Source organism: Sander vitreus, chromosome 17 (genome assembly GCF_031162955.1).
Source record: "Sander vitreus isolate 19-12246 chromosome 17, sanVit1, whole genome shotgun sequence".
NCBI lineage: Eukaryota > Metazoa > Chordata > Actinopteri > Perciformes > Percidae > Sander > Sander vitreus.
In genome coordinates this window covers 6,847,737-6,870,400 of record NC_135871.1, presented here as the reverse complement: position 1 = coordinate 6,870,400, position 22,664 = coordinate 6,847,737, and the positions used below count along the sequence as shown (strand labels likewise).

Sequence of the window (22,664 nt, the reverse complement as noted above, 5' to 3'; positions counted from 1 at the left end):
TTTAGATTTTGTACAGTAGCACCCAAGTAGAAGGCAGCAATGGTTCTGTCTGGTTGAAAATCAGATATTATAAATGCAAACAATTTAGTTAAAATTCATATTTTGACTTTCAGTGTCAACTCTTGTTTATTCATGCAGTCTAGATTTTCTTGACTCAAAATTTTATTTTTTATATTTTTTTAATTTAAAAATCCTTTCTTAGAGTCAACCTAAAATAGTATTTTCTCAAGGTGGACATATAGGCAGACATCCCAGCATGCACCGTGACCCCAAACTCGTGCACAAGTCTAATGTTATGTGTGTTTCTGCAATGTTCCTGGTGTTGTGTTTTACAACATTTCCACTGTTCCACTACAATGCCATTGTTGTAATACAGTTATAGAGTCACTGTGGTTAGCCCATGAGTGATGTTGTGTGCATGGTTAATGACATGGTACCCAATGAAATATTGGTTGATGGTAAAAGTTCACTCTGTTAAAATGTTCAAGTGTATTTTGTCAGACATGAAAAGCTCATGTTGCTCAAGGTGAGGGGAAAAATACAATATTGTACTACTGTATTTGATAAGCTAGCAACCATTAAAAGGAAGAAAAAAAGTTCATTACAGTTTTAAAAAAGAATTCAAAATGTGTTTTAGTTGACCCAACTTGCAAATGTTTAACGTGAATAATTACTTTTTCAAAGTTGGAAGTGTTTTCAGAATACTTGACAGTGTTCTATTATTCAGCACATGTATTGGCAGCAGAGTGTGTAACGGCTTGTTTGCACTGCTCTATGAGCAGCATTCCCCAGGCTCTTCTGTGGTTGTTAATCTATATGGCTGTAGCAAGGTAAAAGAAAAAGGGCAATTCACGCAGACCTTGCAAAAGACTGACTTAAATCATACTCAAAGTGACTGATGGGCACTATACCTTGAAAACTGAATCTCAATGAGATTTGACTTTATGATAAAAGAGAACAATGTGGGGTATGGTATTCACCGGCTAATTCTTTTCTTCTTTTGGCAGCGCAATCCGCATCAGTCGGAAGGGATGGCATATGCTTCTCAACTTCTGTTTCCACACGGCTCTGACCTTTGCTGTGTTTGCCGGCGGCATCAATCGAATCAAATACCCCATCATCTGTCAAGCAGTAAGTGCATTCCCTTTTCATTCATCCAGTTGTCAAAGCTTTTCAGAAAATTGATTATGAATGTAGAGCCCCCGAGTGCAGTGCATGTGGACGTATAGTAATGCAGCTTTATGTGTATTTCATGCTTCAGCTGCATGGTCTAGTCACTCTTTTAGTAAAGAGGTGACACAATGAGCCCCGTCATTAATGCACTTACTCTCTATCTCTCTGTTGTCTGTGTCCACTTTTGTTGCCTGAGGTTAGTGGTAAGCAATATAGTTATATGTTATATCATTTTTGTGGACATTTTGGAAAGTAGAATTGGAATTACATACAAATATCTTTTTTCCAGGGAAGTTTGGCATAGACTGCAAAAATCTGTGACGTCACTCATTGGTTTGTGGACGGCCGTTTTGAAGACTCGAGTTTGGCAATGGTGTGACGATTGTTGACGAGAGGGCGGAGCTGGGGAGGATGACGCAGCCAAGCCAGCGTTGTTTATGGTTGCAATGGCGCTGCGCTATGCTAAATGCTAGAAAGGGAATGTTGCTGATTTTCAACCCTTGTAAAGCCGGTAAATCTCCACTGGATAGTGGAGATTTACCGGCGGGTAAAGGCCATTCATCTGCAGGCAGTAAAGAAAATCGGCAAACCTCCCCTTTAATTACAAGCTAATGCTAGCGGTATCTAGCTAGCTTGGTTGGCATAACGCTGAACAAGACATTTTTAGGCAAACAAATGTTTCAATCAACTTTGATGAAGTGAAAACACACAGTGTGAGGGTTACAGTTTAAGATGAAACCAGAGACAACACCCAATAACAAGTTCAGGTCTATTTTAATGTGCCCAGCCCAGTGCCATGGTTAGCATTGCTAAGCCTCTGTCCTGACTGACAGGTCGGTGTGTTGCCACGCCCCTAAAGCATCCACTGCTTTATCGTCTGTTTCAAAATAAATGGGACCATAATTTTCTAAATGAACATCATGCTGTATTGAAGAAAACTTGAAAGTAGCGATTGACACCATAAACTCGTTAGGAAAATGTTTATTGAGGTAATAAATCAAGGCAGAAGTAGGGTCATTTTCCCATAGACTTCTATAGAAACTGACTTCTTTTTGGAGCTAGTGGCGTCGCCCCCTGCTGGAAAATAGATATTATCCAGGTTTAAGGCACTTCCACTTTCCGAAGCTTCATCCATTATTGTTTCAGTCTATCTAAGTGGTTATTTTCCAACACTACTGGTTTATTACTAAATACTTGCAAAACTAATGGCATTCCCATCAGCTGTACTTTGTGTGTACCGGCTTATTGGCAAATGTCAGCATGCTAACACGCTAAACTAAGAACGTGAACATGGTAAACATTGTAACTGCTAATCATCAGCATGTTTGCATTGTCATTGTGAGCATTAACTAACATGGGCATCAGCCCACATTGGTTTTCAGCTCAAAGCACCGCTGTGCTTATAGAGCCGTTAGCGTGTTAACATTAGCGTCTGAATGTTCATTCTGTTTTCTTTCATTTGGCCACAGATTAGTTTTACTTTCACTTCCATCAGGCATTATCTCTCTGCTGACATAAATGAATGCAGCTTGTAAAGGAGTACTCGCATGTTTTCGAATGCTTTGTACATAATGAGAAATGCTCAACCTTTAGCCTGCAAAATATGAATAGACCAAGGGGTTAAAATACAATACACAAAAAAATAAACAATGCCATCTAGGACTGTGTGAGATGATGCATATAGGAAAGCCAGCCCCACCTTGTGATACAGCAGTGTGTTCCTGCAGTTGGACTGTCTGACCCTTTGGTGGCTCCATCCAGGGACGTCGTTAGGCCTATTTTAGGGGTGCTGAAGCTACCCCAAAATGTTTCTAAGCCCCACCAAATAATAAGAAAAATAATATATATATTTTCTTTTTTTGACAGTGCACTCTGTGTCACTTACTAGGCCTACTTTAAATCAATCTTCCCTCACCATGCATCTGTTTGAGTCGTCGTGCACTGCAGTCTGTCTGTTTTATTTATATTTCACGAACTGTCAGCTGGTGGAAAAGGCAGAGATGGAGGCTCAACGAGCCCGCGTGCACGTAACAGTATGTGGACTAGCAAGGTAGAGAGTGACTGAAGAGAGAAGAGCGCCTGGCGGCATTAAAACAAAGCAGTAAATCAGAGAAATAAAACGTTGTTTTCGCAGATTTATCACTCGAAATGCAACTGTAGCAAGCATCTCACTGTCGCTAACGTTATCCAAATTCATATTTAGGAACAACAAATAATTTATCCAGCTTCAAAAAAGAAGTACAAAGAGTCGATGTAACCTAGTTAGCTATCCAAAGTTCTGTATTCTTTGCCATTAATATAGCATGCTATCTCTATAGTATTAAAAACAATATAAGTCCCCACAGAATGTTGTCACTGAATACTAAATTTCATAGTGTCAATGTTAATGCTATTGTACCGTTATATGTAATCCTTCAATTTATTGAGCAGATGGATACTGGAAGATATTTTGAGAGAAAGAGAGAGAGAGCGAGAGAGAGAGAGAGAGAGAGAGAGAGAGAGAGAGAAGCAGGGCAGCTGATTCTGAGGGAAGTGGCTTGATTGAGGTCAGTAATGTTAGTGGTCTGCAGCAATGGTTCTCAAAGTAGCAAAAATGCTAGCAGATGGGGACCCTCGGACAAAATCTAATCAAATGGGGGTCCGTGGTCTAGTTTCTGTCAGTTTAGGGGTCCTTGATGTCAAAAACTTTGAGAACCACTGGTCTACAGGGCTAAACAAGTGTGGGGTGTTTTGTTTTCTTCTAACATCAGGCATTTGTTGGCAGGTCTAGGCACTAAGGCATAGCCTAAACTACATTATTTTAGGATATTTATTATATATACTATATTCTGACCAACTTAACTTTCTGAATTCATTTGCTGTAATAAATTAAACAAGTATGCAGATGTTGTAGGCTAGGCTATACATGAGCATACATACATACATACATACATACATATATGCATACATATCAGTCCCTCCAGGAATTCGCGATATCGCGATCACAACAATTCACGTGAATTTAACCAATCACTGTGAATTCAGTGCGACTCGCAATTTTGACCAATCACAGCAACTTCACAGAAATGTTTACCAATAACCGGAGTTTCCCGCGACTTCAACCAGTCACAGCAGTCCCACGTGCCAGACTTAGCGTCAGTATGTGACTCTGACGCGCGCACACACACACAAAACGGAGATGAGACGTACACGATGACCTACATTGAGGACAGCTACACTCGTTATTGTAAGTGCAATGAGAAGTTAAAGTCCAGAAAAGTACTTTATCAAACCGTATGAATGGGTGTCCCAGACCAGGTTATGAACTAACAATGTAAAGATCAACAAGCCACTGACACATATGTTCACATTTGATTCATTCAATAAATTATTTAATTATTTGTCTTGAATCCACCAGCCGTTTTCATATTATACCAACATTTGCAGCATCCTGAGCCTTTTTGGTTACTAGGAAAACTCAGCCAAGAGTAGTTTTATTCTCCCTGAAACAAGTTTATTTTTTTTATTTTTAAAGTATACAAAAAAAATCCAAACTTTTTTTTTTGCAATTTTCAGTCTCTCGCAACTTCATTGCAACAAAAATACCAAAGACATCGCAACCTTTATCGCAATTTTTTACAAAAGCTCCCGCAAAATCAGGCGTTTTGGGAGTTGACATGACACTGATTCAACTACTCTACCATGCAGTAACAGTAATAAGTGTCTTATTTTGACCTGCAACTTATCTAATAGAGAGAGGAATTAGGTATGGTATTAACTTCATCACACATTTACACAAGCAGATGCATAGCATTTAAGTCATAGCCTACAGAATAACTCAGCAAGAGCACCTATGTACATTCCCCCCCATGCAGCTTTGATGTATCTAAAAGCTAACATTAGAATAACGTTTGTAAGTAAGATTTTGCAAGGGAGAGTTTTGCATAGCCTGGGGGCTAAGCCCCCCCCCTGTCTTTCAATCCTAGTGACGTCCCTGGCTCTATCTATGAATGAGTGACCGAGTTTTGTGGAGGGATGTGGAGATTTGGGATGTCAGGATAGATTTGGAAACAAGTCGGAGAAAAACTTTCTTGCCTACTGGCACCTCACTATTTTACTTTGCTATATATATTAAGTAGTGGTGTCACAATTTTGAAATTAATTAAAATGAGCAGTCGATTTCAACTATAGAAATCGAAAGCAGGATAGGCAATACCCACAGTATTCTTAAACTGTCGTTGTAATGTACCCTTCTGCTATCTAGTGGCTCTTCTTGTGGCATTGCCGTCACTGCCAAAAAGAAAATGTTTAAGTCGAAAATCGAATAGTGACCTTAAAATCAAAAGTCAAATCGAATCGTGACATCCATAATATCAAGAATGCAGGCAAACAAGGAGTAAGGCCTTATATGAAATTATAATTCATAAAGTAAATAGAGATTGTATATAACATTGTAAAGGAACTTATGTGGCCATTGCAGTGTATTGGTGATGGAAATAGTTAAAACCAATATAATTCAAATATTTAAAAAAAATATTGATATTTGAACGAATATTAGGCAGCCCTTAATATTTGAACCTGTTATGGGCATTGTTTTTTTGTAAATGTGTTTGCTTGTAAACGTTTTCAATTCAGATTCCGAGGCTTTTTCACGCATTTCAAAATGTAACTCTCGCTCGGCCGTAGCGTGGTAGCGTTGCATTTCCCCCCGACTCATTTCCTGGTTCTCCTGCTCCATAAACAACGTGAAATCAAGGAGAGGGTTAACTTTTCCTGCTACAGATTTCCCACCGTGGTCAGAAAGCACAGGGGAGACACTTTGTTTCTCTCACTATGACTCTAGAGTCGCTACTCGCTCTGAAGCTAATCACCGTCACTCTCTCACTCTAACACACACTCCCCACACACACACACACACTCCCCACACACACACACACACACGCGCACGCACACACACACACACACACACACACACACACACACACACACACGCGCACACGCGCGCGCGGCTCGACGCACACACCAGCGCAAAAGTATAAACATCAGACCACTTACGTAGGCTACGGTGAAATATCCGAACTTCCTGTTGAAAGCATACTGTTTGTGTTTAATCCAGGGTCTGACTTTTAATAAAAGAATTGTTGTGGCAGTGTGTTTTTCTTCTGAAAACATCATTGCACACCTACTGACTGATACACTGCTCTCTGGTGGACAGAACATATACGAAGTTTGATACCAATATAAGTCTTACTGAAGGCATTTAATGGTCAAAATAGTATTACTAAATATTTGAATATATTTGAATATTAATATTAATAAACAAACAAACTTTGAATATGATTTTTGGGCAAAAGTCAAAGCCCTACTTTCCTGTTCAGGTTGTGAGCATGAAACATTAGCTGAAGCAGAGCATTCTCCACTGTCAGTCCACCTCAGCAGGGGTGCATTTACTGTATGTAGCTACAAAAAGATTGATTTACAGTTGGTTTCTACTTTCCACTCACAGTTTCAGCTGCCTTCACTGACTCCCTTTTCTCCATCAATGGGCCTTGTTCGCTCCCTTCATTGTGAGCTGCAGGAGGTTTGGGACTCACTTGTCACAAGCACTTTAGGTGGCCCCTGGTTCTACGGTGTGAAGACTCCACCTCTACATGCTGAGATGCAGAGCTTCATATTTCATGCCTGAGCTGCCTAGCATGAGGCTCGGTGACAGGGAAGCCTGTAAGAAGTCACCATTCGTGTCACAGCCGTCGAGTCTTCCATTACAGCTGGAACTGACACAAAACGGCTGCTGTTTGTGATAAAATGCAGCATCCCTCACTCACCTGCTTCTTGCTGTTTAACATCACGTCAATAACTTTACCATGTATGGTAAAAATTTGACTCTTCACTCTGCTGACATGTCATGTTGAGGATGGGGTTCATATACTCTAAATACTCCGCACAACACCAAAATGCAGTCTTAATAGTGTACAGTATTGATACTGTACTTGATCACCATACTTTGTTGAGGGTTAATTAAGTTGTAGCTCTAGGACCAATAAATTGGCAGTCCTATATTAAAGCTAGAGTAGGCAGTTGATTTTTGCCGTAAAGAAATTATAATAATATTTCATCATATTGCAATTCAAGTGGTCTGAGAGAAAACTAGACCTCTGCATCTTCTCCTTGGCTCTGCATTCAGGCTTAAAGGACAATTCCGGCGCAAAACAAACCTAGGGGTTATTAACTGATAACCTACTGTGTACCTACTCTGTCGCTCTCTGGGACATGTTTTCATGCTAATCGAATGAGTTTGGAGCTTTAACGAGGCTACCGCGGACCGCTGGTTAGCTTGAAATGCTAGTAGTTGGAGCATGGGGACACTCAAATTAAATCGCTATTTAATACCACTAAAAAGGCCCGAAATATCACCACACTTTAACGTTAGCATAATTAGGGTCCCTAAATGTGAACCGAAGCATTGACAATGACTATCTGTACACTTACAACGTTGTCAATGCTTCGGTTCACATTTAGGGACCCAAATTATGCTAACGTTAAAGTGTGGTGATATTTCGAGCCTTTTTAGTGGTATTAAATAGCGATTTAATTTGAGTGTCCCCATGCCCCAAATACTAGCATTTCAAGCTAACCAGCGGTCCACGGTAGAGTCGTTAAAGCTCCAAACTCATTCGATTAGCATGAAAACATGTCCCAGAGAGCGACAGAGTAGGTATACATCAGTTAATAACCCCTAGGTTCGTTTTGCGCCGGAATTGTCCTTTAAGTAGATCTAGCCATCACGGGAGGCTTTGGCCAATCACAGCGCATTTCAGAGAGAGAGAGCATTCCTATTGGGTGTTCTACAAATGCAGATGCACATGTACCTTTTCGTGAAAGTTCTGCTTACTGTGGCCAAAGGCTCAGGGCTGCATCTAATTCAAGGCTAAACTATTAGATAGGAGGGACATTATTGTCTTCCATTCATATACTGTACATGAGAGGGAAATTGTGCTGGGGTTAGCCTTTAGCCTTGCACGAACACTGGCTCTTTTGCCGTGTTTACGTTTCCTCTCACACAGCCCCGGCGTATACTTGTTCGGATGGCAGCAGCCTGCTATGAGGACCAGAGGCCGGATCCGTGGCACCGCCTACTGCTGCTTTTCGAATGATAACACGAGTAATTAAAATAAGCATTGACACTTTCACATAGTGTTGTACACCAGAGAATACTAACACGCTTATTTTCCAACTGCAACATGTCCTGCTCAGTACAAATCAGATTGTTGGGAACCTCATCAAAGTTGGGTCGTCTTTTGCTTCCATAATGTAATGTATTCCAGAGTGAGACTGAATATGTAGGCATGGTATTCAATCAAAAAATTGGGTTTGGCTTTGTGATTACAGAGCGATACAGTGCTGTGGGGAGATATGGAGGTGTAGAGGATAGTAGAGGCCAGAAAAGTAGAGGACAATGAAAAAATGATTAAATTAAACCTTAACCACAATCCTTCAGGAAATGTAAGTGCGAGTGTTTGTCAACTGCACCCACCTCTGACCCATGACATCGCTCTTAGCGAATACGACCGACATACTAACAAATAATGGGCTGGATTAGTTTATCGCCCCAAATCACGTTTGATTGGATATATTTAGGTACGCGCACCTCCAAAACCTCCAATTATTTCATTTATTTGGCCACTTGGAGGATCCTTAAACACAACTTTGATATAACATCACCTGAGCCATAGCCTTCCACTGCATTTATCCATCAATGCAGTTGTAAATTTGAATCAATTGTTTAATGGATGGATTTTGGTTTTTAACAACATGGAAACTGAAAAGTTGTTCTTTTAAAATGCTTACTACTATAATCTATAAAGCATTAATACATGCTGTATTACCTATAAATACATCCATAAGTTACAACTGATAAACCCTTATTAGAAAGTAAATGTTACTGAAGTCTACTTAAGCATTACGCCTCCTGTCCAGCAGTGCGAGCAGGTGTTGTTGACAATGCCATGTGACTGAGTTGGCCCTGCTGTTGCTCTTTAACTTATTTAGCAGTCATTCATTTATCTAATTTTATCCTGGGGCCTTTGACTGTTTCTTGCTGCTCCTCCTTTAACCAATCACTGCTAACAGGACAACTCAGATGTGGGCAGGAGCCCAGATTGTCTGCTGTTCCACTGGGGATGGAGGCCGGCCCCACCAGACACAATTTGGGATAATTACAGGACCGCTTGAGGAGATGTGTGTTCGCACGACAACGCACATATACGCATATTGAAATGCACACACTCATACGAACAGCGCCTACTGAGTTCTTTCCCCAATCATCCCACTTCCCCCACACACACACCCCCTTCCCTCCTCCCAGGAGGACACATAAGTACATGCTCTCCCTCTGACAGAGGGAACTTCAAGGAGCTCTGAAACTAGCTTTGGCAGTACTAGCAGCACTTCAAGCATGCACTCCCCACCCACCCAGCCCTCCACCCCTCACCCTCCTCCCGTACCATCTCCACCTGCATCCTGTACTCATCTTCCCGCTCTCTATCTGTATGCCACACTTCAGTGTTGCGCCGCCTCCCCGCCCACTATGGCACCGCCGCTATGCAGCACCCGACGTCTTCACGGTCTCAGAGTCAAAGTCATCTCTTATATCTATTTCCATCGTTTCTTTCCAACAAGGCTCATTTTGTCATTGATTTGAGCAACACCCCAGCTGTCATGCTACATCTTCTGTTTGCTTGTATTAAGCAGCAGAACAACATACAGTATATCCTTGTTTTACCTTGCCTTACCTCATCTTACCTTAGACCATCAAATTTGGATTGGGTTGGACATCTCAGTTGATTGTTGAAGTAAGCGTGACCAGCGTTAAATAACCTATTAATTTAGCGAAGAACTTGGCTAAGGATGTGACCTAGATCTGAGGTTACATCCAACTGTCAGCTTAAAGATGCTGTACAGAGGATTTCCTCATTAGTGTGCCACTGTGAAATTAGTTGCGACAGCAAATCCTGGCAAAAGAGGCTCTAGACATTACAATATCTGCAGTGATTTGCTTTGTACTTCCATTGGGTCCAATTTGAGTGTTCCTGAGCTCATTTCCCCACGTGTAAAATGCTTATGGTAGACTGGTTACTTATGCATCAAAGACGTAGGGTGCCGACATAATGAATATGCCCATAGTAGACCGCTTAGAGGGACCTTTCAATTTAGCTCTGTAACATTCGCTAAAATTGTTAAAACAATTCACCTGACAGTGTTATTTTTACAGAAAATGCATAAGGGTGCCATTCTAAATCAACTGTAGAAATACTGAGGTTTAAAGCTTTGCAGAAAATGATGTCCGTAAAATCAGCCACACGCGCCGACAAGTGAATGATCAAATGAGCTAGTCACTGTTTGAATAGCAACATGTTTGGTAAACGCTGGGTGTATTGATACTGCAGAAAGACACTGAGTAAGCTATCTTTAGCATGGTTTTCATTTTGTTTTAGTGACCTCACACGTATGCAAAATACAGACTTACTTTACAGCTTTCACAATTTCACGAGTCTAAATCTGTTTAAAAATAGTCACCTAGGTGATGACAGAGGGAGTTTGAGGTGACAAACGTTGGGTAGATATTCAATTTTTCAATTTTGGGATTTTTGTTTTGTTTTTTCTTTCAATACTGTAATAAAATTGCGACAGATTCAACTTTTGGAGAAACGCAACCCAATGTCATGCTGCGGTGGCCAAACCGGCGATCAGTCGGGTTTTGAGGCGGTGTGAGAGTCCCGCACAGGAAACGGGAAACATTACTGCCTCTATCGCTGCCACAAGAAAGTTTTGAAACACCAAAGCACTGAACTGCCCAGGAGTTTGTGTAACAGTTGACTGTTTCTTCAGTCCCTCGTCTCTTTTCTTTCTCTCTTACTCCGTGAAAGTGCGGTCGGAAATGTCGATAAACACTTTGACGCCCCAACGAAGCTTCGAATATAATAATAAAGCACAAAAATGGTATTCGGGACAGCCCTAGAAAATGTTCACAGGTTGTTTTCAGCACATAAACAAATAGCCCGTGTGGTAGTTCCTCTGATGGCACTAGTGTCTGACTGGCATTCACTTCTCCTGAGATGGCAGGCTGCTGTTGTTGTTGGAGTCCCATTTGTTGTCCTTGGTGGATAATCTGGTTGTGGGTTTGGCGTTACTAACTGGTTGCTCACTAGTCTGAGATCAGTTGGTGTGCTCATCATTGGATTTTGTAGTGGAGTTGTATTGACTGTCTGTGGTCTCATGCAGGGTTGTTGTAACAAGGGGCCATGTTGGAAATAAGTGTTTTCACTCTAATATGTTATCCTTTGGAATCAAGGTAAGGGGGGAATGTCAGCTGGTGAATTGAGAAGACTTGCCTGTACTGTAAATGGCCAGTTTCTGCCACGTAGTCAAGACCTCATCTGCCACTGTCACAGTAACTTAGAGTGGGGTTTGTTTAACCTGGGCATTGTTGCCTCTGAAGGCTCATCTTGCTTGAGAATGTCCAAAACCTAGGGTTGGTTACGGAATTCAATATGTTTTAGGCAGCGACTGAAATGCCTCTATAGTGTAGAGTATTCAAAAATGCCTCGTTATTCAATACCAAATTTCCATACCTAAGGAGTAAATCTCATCAGCGTCAGTGAGCCAATAAGTATGTAGCGTATCTAACGTTACACATCGTAGAGACATTCAGGAAAATCTACGTCATGGACAGAGACAGGTCTCACGTAGTAGGAGCTGAAAAATAAATTTAAAAAAAAGGTTTGTGCCATAATGTGTAAAATTGTTATCGTTCAGGAACCGGTATAGAAGTCACGGTATTGGTATTGGTATCGGTACCGGTACCGGTATCACATTTTTTTTAACAATACCTAGCCATACCAAAACCTGACTTAAAGTCAATCTAACTGAATATAAGGAACTCATACATGGGACACTAAAAGTGTACTTATTCACGCCTCAGAAGTGCATCTAAAGTCTGATAAATGTAGTTTAATGTGATGTAGTTCTGTGCATGTCAAATAGTGTGCAGACTGCAATTTTGTGATCTGTAATATATATATTTTAAAAAAACTGCCAGATGGACAACATGGCTGTATTACTTTATTTATGCTAATTAAATTTGACTTCCTATATCAGAGGTTTAGTTCTTGTTTTCTTCAGGAAGTTGAAACCTAATCCGCCAACTCTGATCAATGTGTGCACCCCTACCTTTACAATCTCTGTTAGTTTGAGAACTCCCTTCCTCTCTCCTTATTTCCATATTACAAACCCTTCCTTTGTGTATGTTCTTGGCACTAATGAAGCTCTGAAGCTTGCGGACTCTGCAGCAGTGATTGACTTCCCACCCGCTCTTTCTCTCTCTGCTCTCCATAACCAGCTCAAGGACACTTCCAATTAGCATCTGGGGTGCTTTTCATCATGCTAACGTGTCTCCTCGCTTCCCTCACTCAAGTCTCTTCCTCGCGTTTAGCTCTTCGCAGTGTGGACGTGAGACAGAGATTCGAGATGCGAGGACAATGGAGCTGCCAAAAGAGAAATCCTCTGTTCTTAAGCGACGTGACGTGATAAAAGACTGCATAGGATACACCTGTGTTTCCTCGCTCCAAGCTTCTCCAGAAGTGAAAGGTCACATAAAGACAGTATTTGTTTTAGAAGACAATAAGATGGGAAAAACTACACCAATATGGCAAAACTATTAGAGACATCAAGAATTAGCAGGCAATTTGGACTGATTTTGTGTTTGAGAAATTTTGCATGTACCGATGATACATTTGATCTGAATGTGTATTGCATTTTCTATTACTTTTATTTATTTTTACATATAATTCCTCTGTCTATGCACCTCTGGTATTGCCTTTTTGTGTATGTACATACTGGCGATATACATATGTTCTTTAAATAAAAAAGAAAAAAAGAAAAGAAGTGAAAGGTCACTGGAAGAGAGAGGACGCGAGGAAGCATAAGTTAGCATAATGAAAAGCACTCCCAGACGCTAGTGCACTAGCCTTAGCCCCTCGGCCTAACAGACTGGAGAGGACCCATTTGATTGGGTGTCTCAGGTTTGTCAGTGAGTATGTTTACACTAATATTCCACTATAATACAGGATATGACAATATTCCGAATTTGATACAGGTCATGTAAACAGCATATTCTGTTTGGATATTCCAAATAAGGCCTTTTATTTTGAATTCAGCATTTTCCGATTAAGATGTGTGGGATGTGTTATAATTATTCGGGTTTTAGAAGCGTTCTTTGCACATGTATACAGTGCATTCGGAATATGCGTCTCAATCAGAGTTTTTACCACAGTTTGGAGAGTTTAATGCCTCTTGCCTGTTTACGGCTTACGGTCAGTTCTATGTATGTTGTGGTTGTTGTACACAAACCAACCAGCCAAAAGTTTGCAAGGCTGCAGTAGAGATGCATGGCCAAAAGAAAAGCCCACATCTCTGGTCGGAAGGAGAGACACACCTACTTATGAACATGACAAGACTTGGATAACAACAGGTTTTTGGATATGTGCAAAAATTACTGTTTTCAAGAAGGAGTTGAAGAAATGAAAGAAAGAGGTTGTGTTGAACTAGAAAACTTTGAAAAACTCCTAATCCTATACTATCCTTTTTACACGACTGCATGTAAACAGGAATATTAGTGGACTTCCCTTTTATTAGCCATGTAAACAGCTTAGTCGGAATATTATGCTTTTTCGGAATAAGGGCAAAAAACTTAATATTATGTGCATGTAAACGTAGTAAGTGCCTTAATGAACAGGCTGACTAGCATTTTAATTTTCTCTCTCCTCTCTTTTTTTGTAACTCTCATCTCTCCACTCTTTCTATGAGCTGAAAAAGCCTTTAAACAAAGTAAGATCAGTTCCCCCGTGCAAACATTATTCATGAATATTAAAACGAGGAAGAGCGGAGATATGTATACAGTGCATTTTGGAAAACAATCACGCGCTGATGGTTGTCAACGTGACTATCATTTATATTCAGATTTGTTATTCGCAGTGCACTCCTCGTGTCCTCTAACTCAACTGATAAGGAGCTGCTCAGTATCCAGCAGTAGAACCTCACCGTATCCCAAACAACCTTGATGATTCAATAGCACTTTTTGAACCTGTCTTTCCATTCTTGTATTATTGTCTTTTAGTCATTTTAGTCTTTTAGACTTCAGGTCTTGAAGGAAAACGTCTATGGAGACAGCCTTGGAGTGACATTCAGTGGTGGAATGTAACTAAGTACATTTACTTTACTTTATTTAAAAGGTCCAATATGTAATGTATTTACTGTAATAAATTCAAAAATGACCCCAATGCGTCATCAGATATTAAAGGTGCAGTAGGTAAGTCTTATAAAACTAACTTTCTGTCATATTTGCTGAAACTGACCCTATGTTCCAGTAGAACTACATAAAGCAGGTAATTTAAAAAAAAATCCAGCCTCTCTGGCACCACCTACAGCCTGTAGTGCGATTTGCAAAAATCCACAGCTCCCTGTTCATTTACACCAATCAGGGCCAGGGGGGGGTGTCTAACTGCGTGTCATGTCAACGCTCATGCACACACATTCATTTTACCTTGTGGGGGGAGGGGCTTAGGAGACCGTTTGGCCTCTAGCAGAAAGGGGGGGAGGGACTGAGAAGTTGTTGATGTTCAAATTCTTTGGCTAAGTCCTGGATCTTTACAATCCTACCTACAGCACCTTTAAGGAAACATGCTAAGTTGAAGAGCCAGTATTTTCTCCTAATGAAATTTCCATTCCGTGACAGAATTTCTGTTTGTGTTTTGGCCTGTGTGTTGTTATCAACTGCCCAGTTTGACAGCCAGGCCGAGTTGCCAGATATACCTGTAAAGCCAGCACGCTACAGCTGTAACGTTAGTACAGCCATGAAAGCAGCAAACAAACAGGATCAACGGAGATAGATTCTACCCAACCTAAACAAACGGCATGTGTATAACAGTTGCGTGACCAGAGACGTAACAAACCCCGGGTAAATATTGGAGATGTATTTGAAAGATGGAGACAACTTAGAGCCCAAGGACACAAAGTTGGCTAATTTCCCCCTGAGCAGGTAAGCATTAGCTTCAGGCTAATTTAACACGGCTACAAGGGACGGACATTTTATGTCATTTCAACATTTGTGTAGTCACATTGAATTATATAGTTAGAGTACCCGAGTGCAATTCTGGCTAACGCAGCCACGCTAACCCTGCTAACGTTACAGGAGGACCAGGCAAGCGGGCCATGGCTGTTAACAACGTGTAAAGTTAGCAGCCGTAGCCGACAACGGTGAGTTATTTTAAGCCAAGTGAGGGGGGCTGTAAATCTGGAAGAGAGCACCGTGAGTTTGCAGTGTGTTTAGCGATTCTTCCAGTAATTCTTAGCCAATGAAGTTTGTTTAGTCGGGTGGAGAGGACGGCAAGGTAGTGTTATTTTCTAGCTGTTCTCACTGTAATTCTAAGCCTAGTAAGTGTGTCTGTCCGTCGGGTGGAGTGGACGACGAGGTTGTTGTGTTTTTAGCGGTTCCTAACTTAATTCTAAGCCAAATAGTGTGTCTGTCCATCGGGTGGAGAGGACAGCGAGGTTGTGGTGTTTTTAGCGGTTCCTAACGTAATTCCAAGCCGAAAAAGTGTGTTATCTAACGTTAGCTACTCCGCTGTGCTGTGAAGTAATGTCTAGCTATGTGAGACAAGCGTCTAGCAACACTGTTGTGGATGTTCCTTCAGCGTGCTTTGGAGGAGGGTCTGGCAAAGCCAGACTATGGATGCTGCAGTCTCAGCCTGGCAACCTCCATGAACTTTGAGTCTGCGGAGGAGGGGGCGGGGGAGACGACTCTCTCCAGTATTTTGAATTGTACTGTAGTAACTATTTTAAACACTGTCAGCTGTCAGTATTACTTCACAAATTAAGATTTGAGAAGACATGTAGTTTATAAAATAAAATTTTATTATAAATTAAACTACCCAACAATATCGGCCTACGAGCCCAGCTGAAATGATTAGACAATTAAACACTTAGTTGATTGACAGAACAGTTTGGATCGTTTCCAGTCTCTAAAATGTGAGGATCTTTCTGCATTGAGAACTGTTTATACTTTAAGTTCATTTTCTTGATGATACTTACATTCTTAATGCAGGACTTTTATCTTGTAACAGTGTGATATTAGTACTTTTACTTAAGTAAAGGATCTAAATACTTCTTCCACCACTGGTGACATTGGTGTTGTTTTTGAGAAATGAGTGGCAGCTCTGAACATCTTTTTCTTTGCGTTAGTCTGACAATTTTTCCAGGGAGACATACTGCACAGTGTATAGAAGCAAAAGTTCAGAGAAGTCAAATAAATAACTTGATGTGCCCTCTTTCCCCCTGTGTCAGGTCGGGGTTGTGCTGCACTACTCCTCTCTGTCGACCATGCTGTGGCTCGGGGTGACGGCCAGGAACATTTACAAACAGGTGATCAAGAAGCCTCCGCAGAGCCAAGATGGTGACCCGCCTCCCCCCCCTAAACAGCCCCCTCTGTTGAGGTAAGCACAAAATGTCCTCGCAACCCTCCTTAACCCTGACTGCCTCGAGACAGAAAAGTTAATACACAGCTCTGTACAGTACTGTGTGTGTGTGTGTGTGTGTGTGTGTGTGCATATGTGTTTTTGAACACTCCTTTTTTGTACATGTCACAAGCCAAAAAAGATCTTTAACGATGCATCGTATTTCAAATTTTTTTTTAATGTAAAATCTTAACCTAAAATGTAGTGGAGTAAAAAGTAAAATATTTGCCTCCTAAATTTTGTGAAGTAGAAGTATAATAATGTCACATTACATGGAAACACTTAAGTACAAATGCCTCTAAACTAGGGTGACCAGACATCCTTGTTCTGAGTTGCGTGTCCCGAGTCCCGACAAAAGCCTGTCGGGACGCTAAAATGTCCCGGTTTACATCAACCACTATGCAATTGTCTCCGGTTGTCAGCGATTACATAGCCGGCGTGGTCTTATTATAGCCTGATCATTAACTAAACCCATGTAGAAAGAAGCGTCCAGCGTATGATTTTAACAATGTGTGTGTGTGTGTGTGTGTGTGTGTGTGTCAGTCAATCGTAGCGGTCTGCGTCTGCCTAATCTGTGCAGCCAGCGTTACAATCTATATTTGTAAACATTGTTGCAATGCCTCTTCTTATCTGTCTCGTTTTAACCAGTCCCTCCAGGTCCGCTGGAAACTTTCCAGCCGACGAGCGCTGGGTGGAAACGTTCGCGCATTACAAAAGCAGGGAGATTCCGTTCAAAAATGTAGGTCTTCTTTGTCAGTTCGCCATGTGTCTACCGGGCCAAAATGCTCCCGTTGAGCGGATCCTTTCGCTCATGAACAACACATGGACTGACGAGAGGAACCGCATGACCATTCCCACCTTAAAGGTGCTACTCGTCACACGGGCCAATTTTGCTGACACGTGCGCAATTTCACAGTAGGCTTTCAGCCAACAAGTTGATTCTTGAGCAAATTCACTCCTCTAACAAATACTGTATATGGAATGAATGTTTCCAATAGGGAAGCTATCTGCTATATCAAATGAGATGACATTTGTGTGTGTGTGTGTGTGTGTGTGTGTGTGTTGTTGGTTAGAATAACACTGGTAACACTTTGCGGTAAGGGTACATGAATTATCATGAATTCATGCATGAATTAATTGATGTAGGCCTATGTATTATTATGCATATGTAATCAATGATTTATGTGTTACTGCATTCCTTAATATCCCATGAATCATCAGGAATTGACATGTTCATAGTCTGTCATTCATGACCTCATACATGAACGACAGAACTAAAGCATTAGGTATGTGGGCACATCATTATGAATTCTGATTTATTAAGCATGATCATGATTATTTATTTTTCTGCAAAAAAATGTGGTCTTCACTGCGCAAATTCTGATTTGAACACAACTTGTGCATAATGATGTAGCCACCTTACCTAATGCTTTAGTTGGTGTTGTTCATGCATGAGGTCATGAAAGAGAGGCTATGAACTCATCTCAATTCCTGATGATTCATAAGATATAAAGGAATGAAGTAATGCACAAATCATGAATTCATTCATGCATGAATTCATAATTCATGTACCCTTACTATAAAGTGTTACCATAACTTTAGTTCAAGCCTGTGGCAGCAGTTCCAAATAATTAATTGAATGCCATGCAATGAAAAATATCTTTTCACAAGTTCAGTGGGTGCATTTTCCAAAAGAATGCTTTAATTCTGAAAAATAAAGTTGGTCCCACACGTAACTCACTCAATGGGCCCTATTTTAACGATCTGAAACGCAAATATCAAATGCCAAACGCAAGTAGCTTCGTGGGCGGATCTCGGGCGGATTTCCCGACGCAAATCTAAAATGGGGTGGTCTGAAGTAGCTACATTACTCATAGGTGTGGTTTGAGCGTAACGTTCAATAAACCAATCAGAGCATTATCTCACATTCCCTTCAAAAGCAGGCGCGCTTCTTCCATGGCGGATTGCTATTATAATGGTAGATTTGCTCTTAATACATCCATGGGCGCACGCCAGGGGCGGTTCACAGCCGAGGAGACCGACGTTTGCTTTTTCTTTGTGTCAAAATGTAAATAAAGAAATGTCACAGAAACATACTTTCCGATGTTTTGGGCTCACTCTCACTGAATCACGAGGTTATGAATGCATGGTGATATTTTTGCAATGTAGTCTAACATTAGACCGAGATGACCTCACTATAGACGATGCAGCTCTTCTGTCTCTCCTCTCCCGTGCTGCTGCTGCTGGGGGGGCATTTGGGTTAAGTGGCATCGGCACATGCAGTTCAACATCACATCTCCTTAAGTCCTCTAATATTTCCTCATTTATGTCATCAACACATCCATGATTCATGGAAATGTTGTGTAAAACAAGGTCATATTTTTCCTTGTATGGTTTGCAAAAATGGGAACTGCTGGGTCCGTGAGATGAGAGAAGCAACATGTATGCTCGGTGTGCACACTCTACATTACGGCCAAGCATGCGACCTTTAAATAGCATCTGAATAACACGCCACTGACTTTAGACTAGGTTTTTCATGGTCTGTGGCGGAATTGTTTTCTGAAACTGCAAAATAGCACTAGGGAACGTTTGCGCCGGAACACGCCTCCTCTTTTTGCTGAACCGCCCCCGGGAACGCAAGTTCATTCCCTAATTTACTAACGTGAGTCTGTGGAGGGAAAAGTCCGCTGTGCGTCGGGTGCAAAATAGGAATGATACATGCGTCGGTGTACAATGTCAATTGCGCTGGGTGCAAGATAGGGCCCAATGTCTTGCAATATTATTTCTTAGATATGTAGGCTACATACCAAGAAAATTCATGAATATTAACTGAGATACCCCATTATGTTGTGAGCAGTAGGCCTACGTGTTCTGTAGGAAAAATTGTGTCTAATCTGTCTGTGTTTATGTCTGACCTGGGCTGGCACACAAAAGTGTGTGCGTGCACGAACACTACGGTCACGCAGTGTCCTGGTTTTAGTTCCAGGAAATCTGGTCACCCTACTCTAAACTGTACTTAAGTATAGTGCTTGATAGGGGTGGAACAGTACACAGAAGTCACGGTTCGGTTTGGTACAATGGAGGGAAAATCAAAACAAAAAATGCAGAAGGCAATTGTTTTTATTGTGCATGTCTCAGGCTGTCCACTGAGCTAGCTGTAACAGCTTGAAGTGTATAAAGTAAGATATAAACAGTAAACAATAAGTACCCTGCATCATCTCCAGACTCCCATCTGTAACTTGTAAACAAGTCAATCAGTTACTAGTGTGATATGGGAGACAAGCGCTGCTCTCATATGTGAATGCACAGAGCAGGGGTGTTAAAAGAGCAGCTTCGGTTACACAGAGCAGTTGACGAGTTTTGGTATTAGCTTCACACGCTAACGGCAAAGCTAACAGGCAATGGCGGAACTAACAGCTAACGACGGAGCAAACAGTGAAGCAAACGGGCCTGGAGGCCATTTGTGGTCGAGGCGAGAAGGGATACAGCTACGTCTGTGTTTGGTTGTACAGGTGCTGGTCATATACTTGATTTATTTCAGTAATTCCATTCAAAAAGTGAAACTTGTATACATTCATTCCACACGGACTGATATATTTCAAGTGTTTATTTCTTTTAATTGTGATGATTAGAACTGACAACTAATGAAATCCCCAAATTCAGTATCTCAGAAAATTTGAATATTACTTAAGACCAATACAAATATAGGATTTTTAGAAATGTTGGCCAACTGAAAAGTATGAACATGAAAAGTATGAGCATGTACAGCCCTCAATACTTAGTTGGGGCTCCTTTTGCCCGAATTACTGCAGCAATGCAGCGTGGCATGGAGTCGATCAGTCTGTGGCACTGCTCAGGTGTTATGAGAGCCCAGGTTGCTCTGATAGTGGCCTTCAGCTCTTCTGCATTGTTGGGTCTGGCGTATCACATCTTCCTCTTCACAATACCCCATAGATTTTCTATAGGGTTAAGGTCAGGTGAGTTTGCTGGCCAATTAAGAACAGGGATACCATGGTCCTTAAACCAGGTACTGGTAGCTTTGGCACTGTGTGCAGGTGCCAAGTCCTGTTGGAAAATGAAATCTGCATCTCCATAAAGTTGGTCAGCAGCATGAAGAAGAAGCATGAAGTGCTCTAAAACTTCCTGGTAGACGGCTGCGTTGACCCTGGACCTCAGAAAACACAGTGGACCAACACCAGCAGATGACATGGCACCCCAAACCATCACTGACTGTGGAAACTTTACACTGGACTTCAAGCAACGTGGATTCTGTGCCTCTCCTCTCTTCCTCCAGACTCTGGGACCTTGATTTCCAAAGGAAATGCAAAATATACTTTCATCACAGAACATAACTTTGGACCACTCAGCAGCAGTCCAGTCCTTTTTGTCTGTAGCCCAGGCGAGACACTTCTGTCTTGTTCAAGAGTGGCTTGACACAAGGAATGCGACAGCTGAAACCCACGTCTTGCATACGTCTGTGCGTGGTGGTTCTTGAAGCACTGACTCCAGCTGCAGTCCACTCTTTGTGTCATTTTTGAATGGGTTTTGTTTCACAATCCTCTCCAGGGTGCGGTTATCCCTATTGCTTGTACACTTTCTTCTACCACATCTTTTCCTTCCCTTCGCCTCTATATTAATGTGCTTGGACACAGAGCTCTGTGAACAGCCAGCCTCTTTAGCAATGACCTTTTGTGTCTTGCCCTCCTTGTGCAAGGTGTTAATGGTTGTCTTTTGGACAGCTGTCAAGTCAGCAGTCTTCCCCATGATTGTGTAGCCTACAGAACTAGACTGAGAGACCATTTAAAGGCCTTTGCAGGTGTTTTGAGTTAATTAGCTGATTAGAGTGTGGCACCAGGTATCTTCAATATTGAACCTTTTCACAATATTCTAATTTTCTGAGATACTGAATTTGGGGTTTTCATTAGTTGTCAGTTCTAATCATCAAAAGTAAAAGAAATAAACACTTGAAATATATCAGTCTGTGTGGAATGAACATTATACAAGTTTTACTTTTTGAATGGAATTACTGAAATAAATCAACTTTTTCATGATATTCTAATTATATGACCAGCACCTGTATATGGAAGGGACTAGTTTGCTTCGTGTGGACTCACTGGACTGACTGACTCGACATGTAGGCGGAGCTCGGGAGCTTCAGAGCTAAGGGCAGGGCTACAGATTAGGTGTCCCTAAAGAATCGCGTGTCTAACAGTAGTTCCGCATTACATTAATTAATTTGCACGCAAGTTTTATTTATTTTTATACCGTGTATTCTCCGTGTAAATTCATGAACCGAACCGAGACGCCCGTACCGTTTCAGTTCAATACGAATACATGTACCGTTCCACCCCTAGTGGTTGAGTAAATGTACTTCACTTTCCACCACAGATGTTTGCCATAGAAATATGGATCAGTTTCTCTTATTTTTAATCTGCAAATGTGTGTGTTAATTTGTCCTAGTCTCATCTTCGTGTGCAGGAGTGTGTGTATCAAAGTATTTGAGCGTATGTTTGGGTTTGCTGGCTCATGTTTCCTTTAGACGGCAACAATAGCTTAGATGAGTTATTGCATTGTTTATCTGCACAGACATCCATAGCTAGTTTGCATTCTGTCAAGCATCTGGCTTTGTTCACTCTGTAGTGACATAACTGTCAGGTCTTCCTTTTTGTACCGTTTTGGCTCTCCTTGTGGATTTCTCCCACATTTACTCTTGTTAGGAAAATACATTTTTAATCAGAGTCACTGTCAGCCGCGAGAAAAGAAGTCAGCTAATGTGAAAATGAGTCTGAGAAATGCCAGAGATTAAATAAAAGCCGAGTTAATAACTTTTAATTAGTGAAATTTATGATCTGAGGCCTATTTAGCTCAGACTCACCTGTTGAAGATGATATTCAAGCAGCAAACTGCTGCTTAGCACCAATAACTCTGACAGAGAGAGTTTAT

The 22,664-nt window shown here is 41.2% G+C and overlaps 1 protein-coding gene across 1 annotated transcript in view; it reads left to right on the top strand.

The window, feature by feature from the left end:
• adgra1b (adhesion G protein-coupled receptor A1b) overlaps positions 1-22,664 on the top strand; it is a 213,048-nt gene that overhangs the window by 178,838 nt on the left and 11,546 nt on the right. Inside the window, exons 16-17 of the mRNA XM_078273676.1 lie at positions 1,008-1,131; positions 16,552-16,700. Of these exons, the coding sequence (XP_078129802.1) occupies positions 1,008-1,131; positions 16,552-16,700 (273 nt within the window). The remainder of the gene's footprint in view (positions 1-1,007; positions 1,132-16,551; positions 16,701-22,664) is intronic.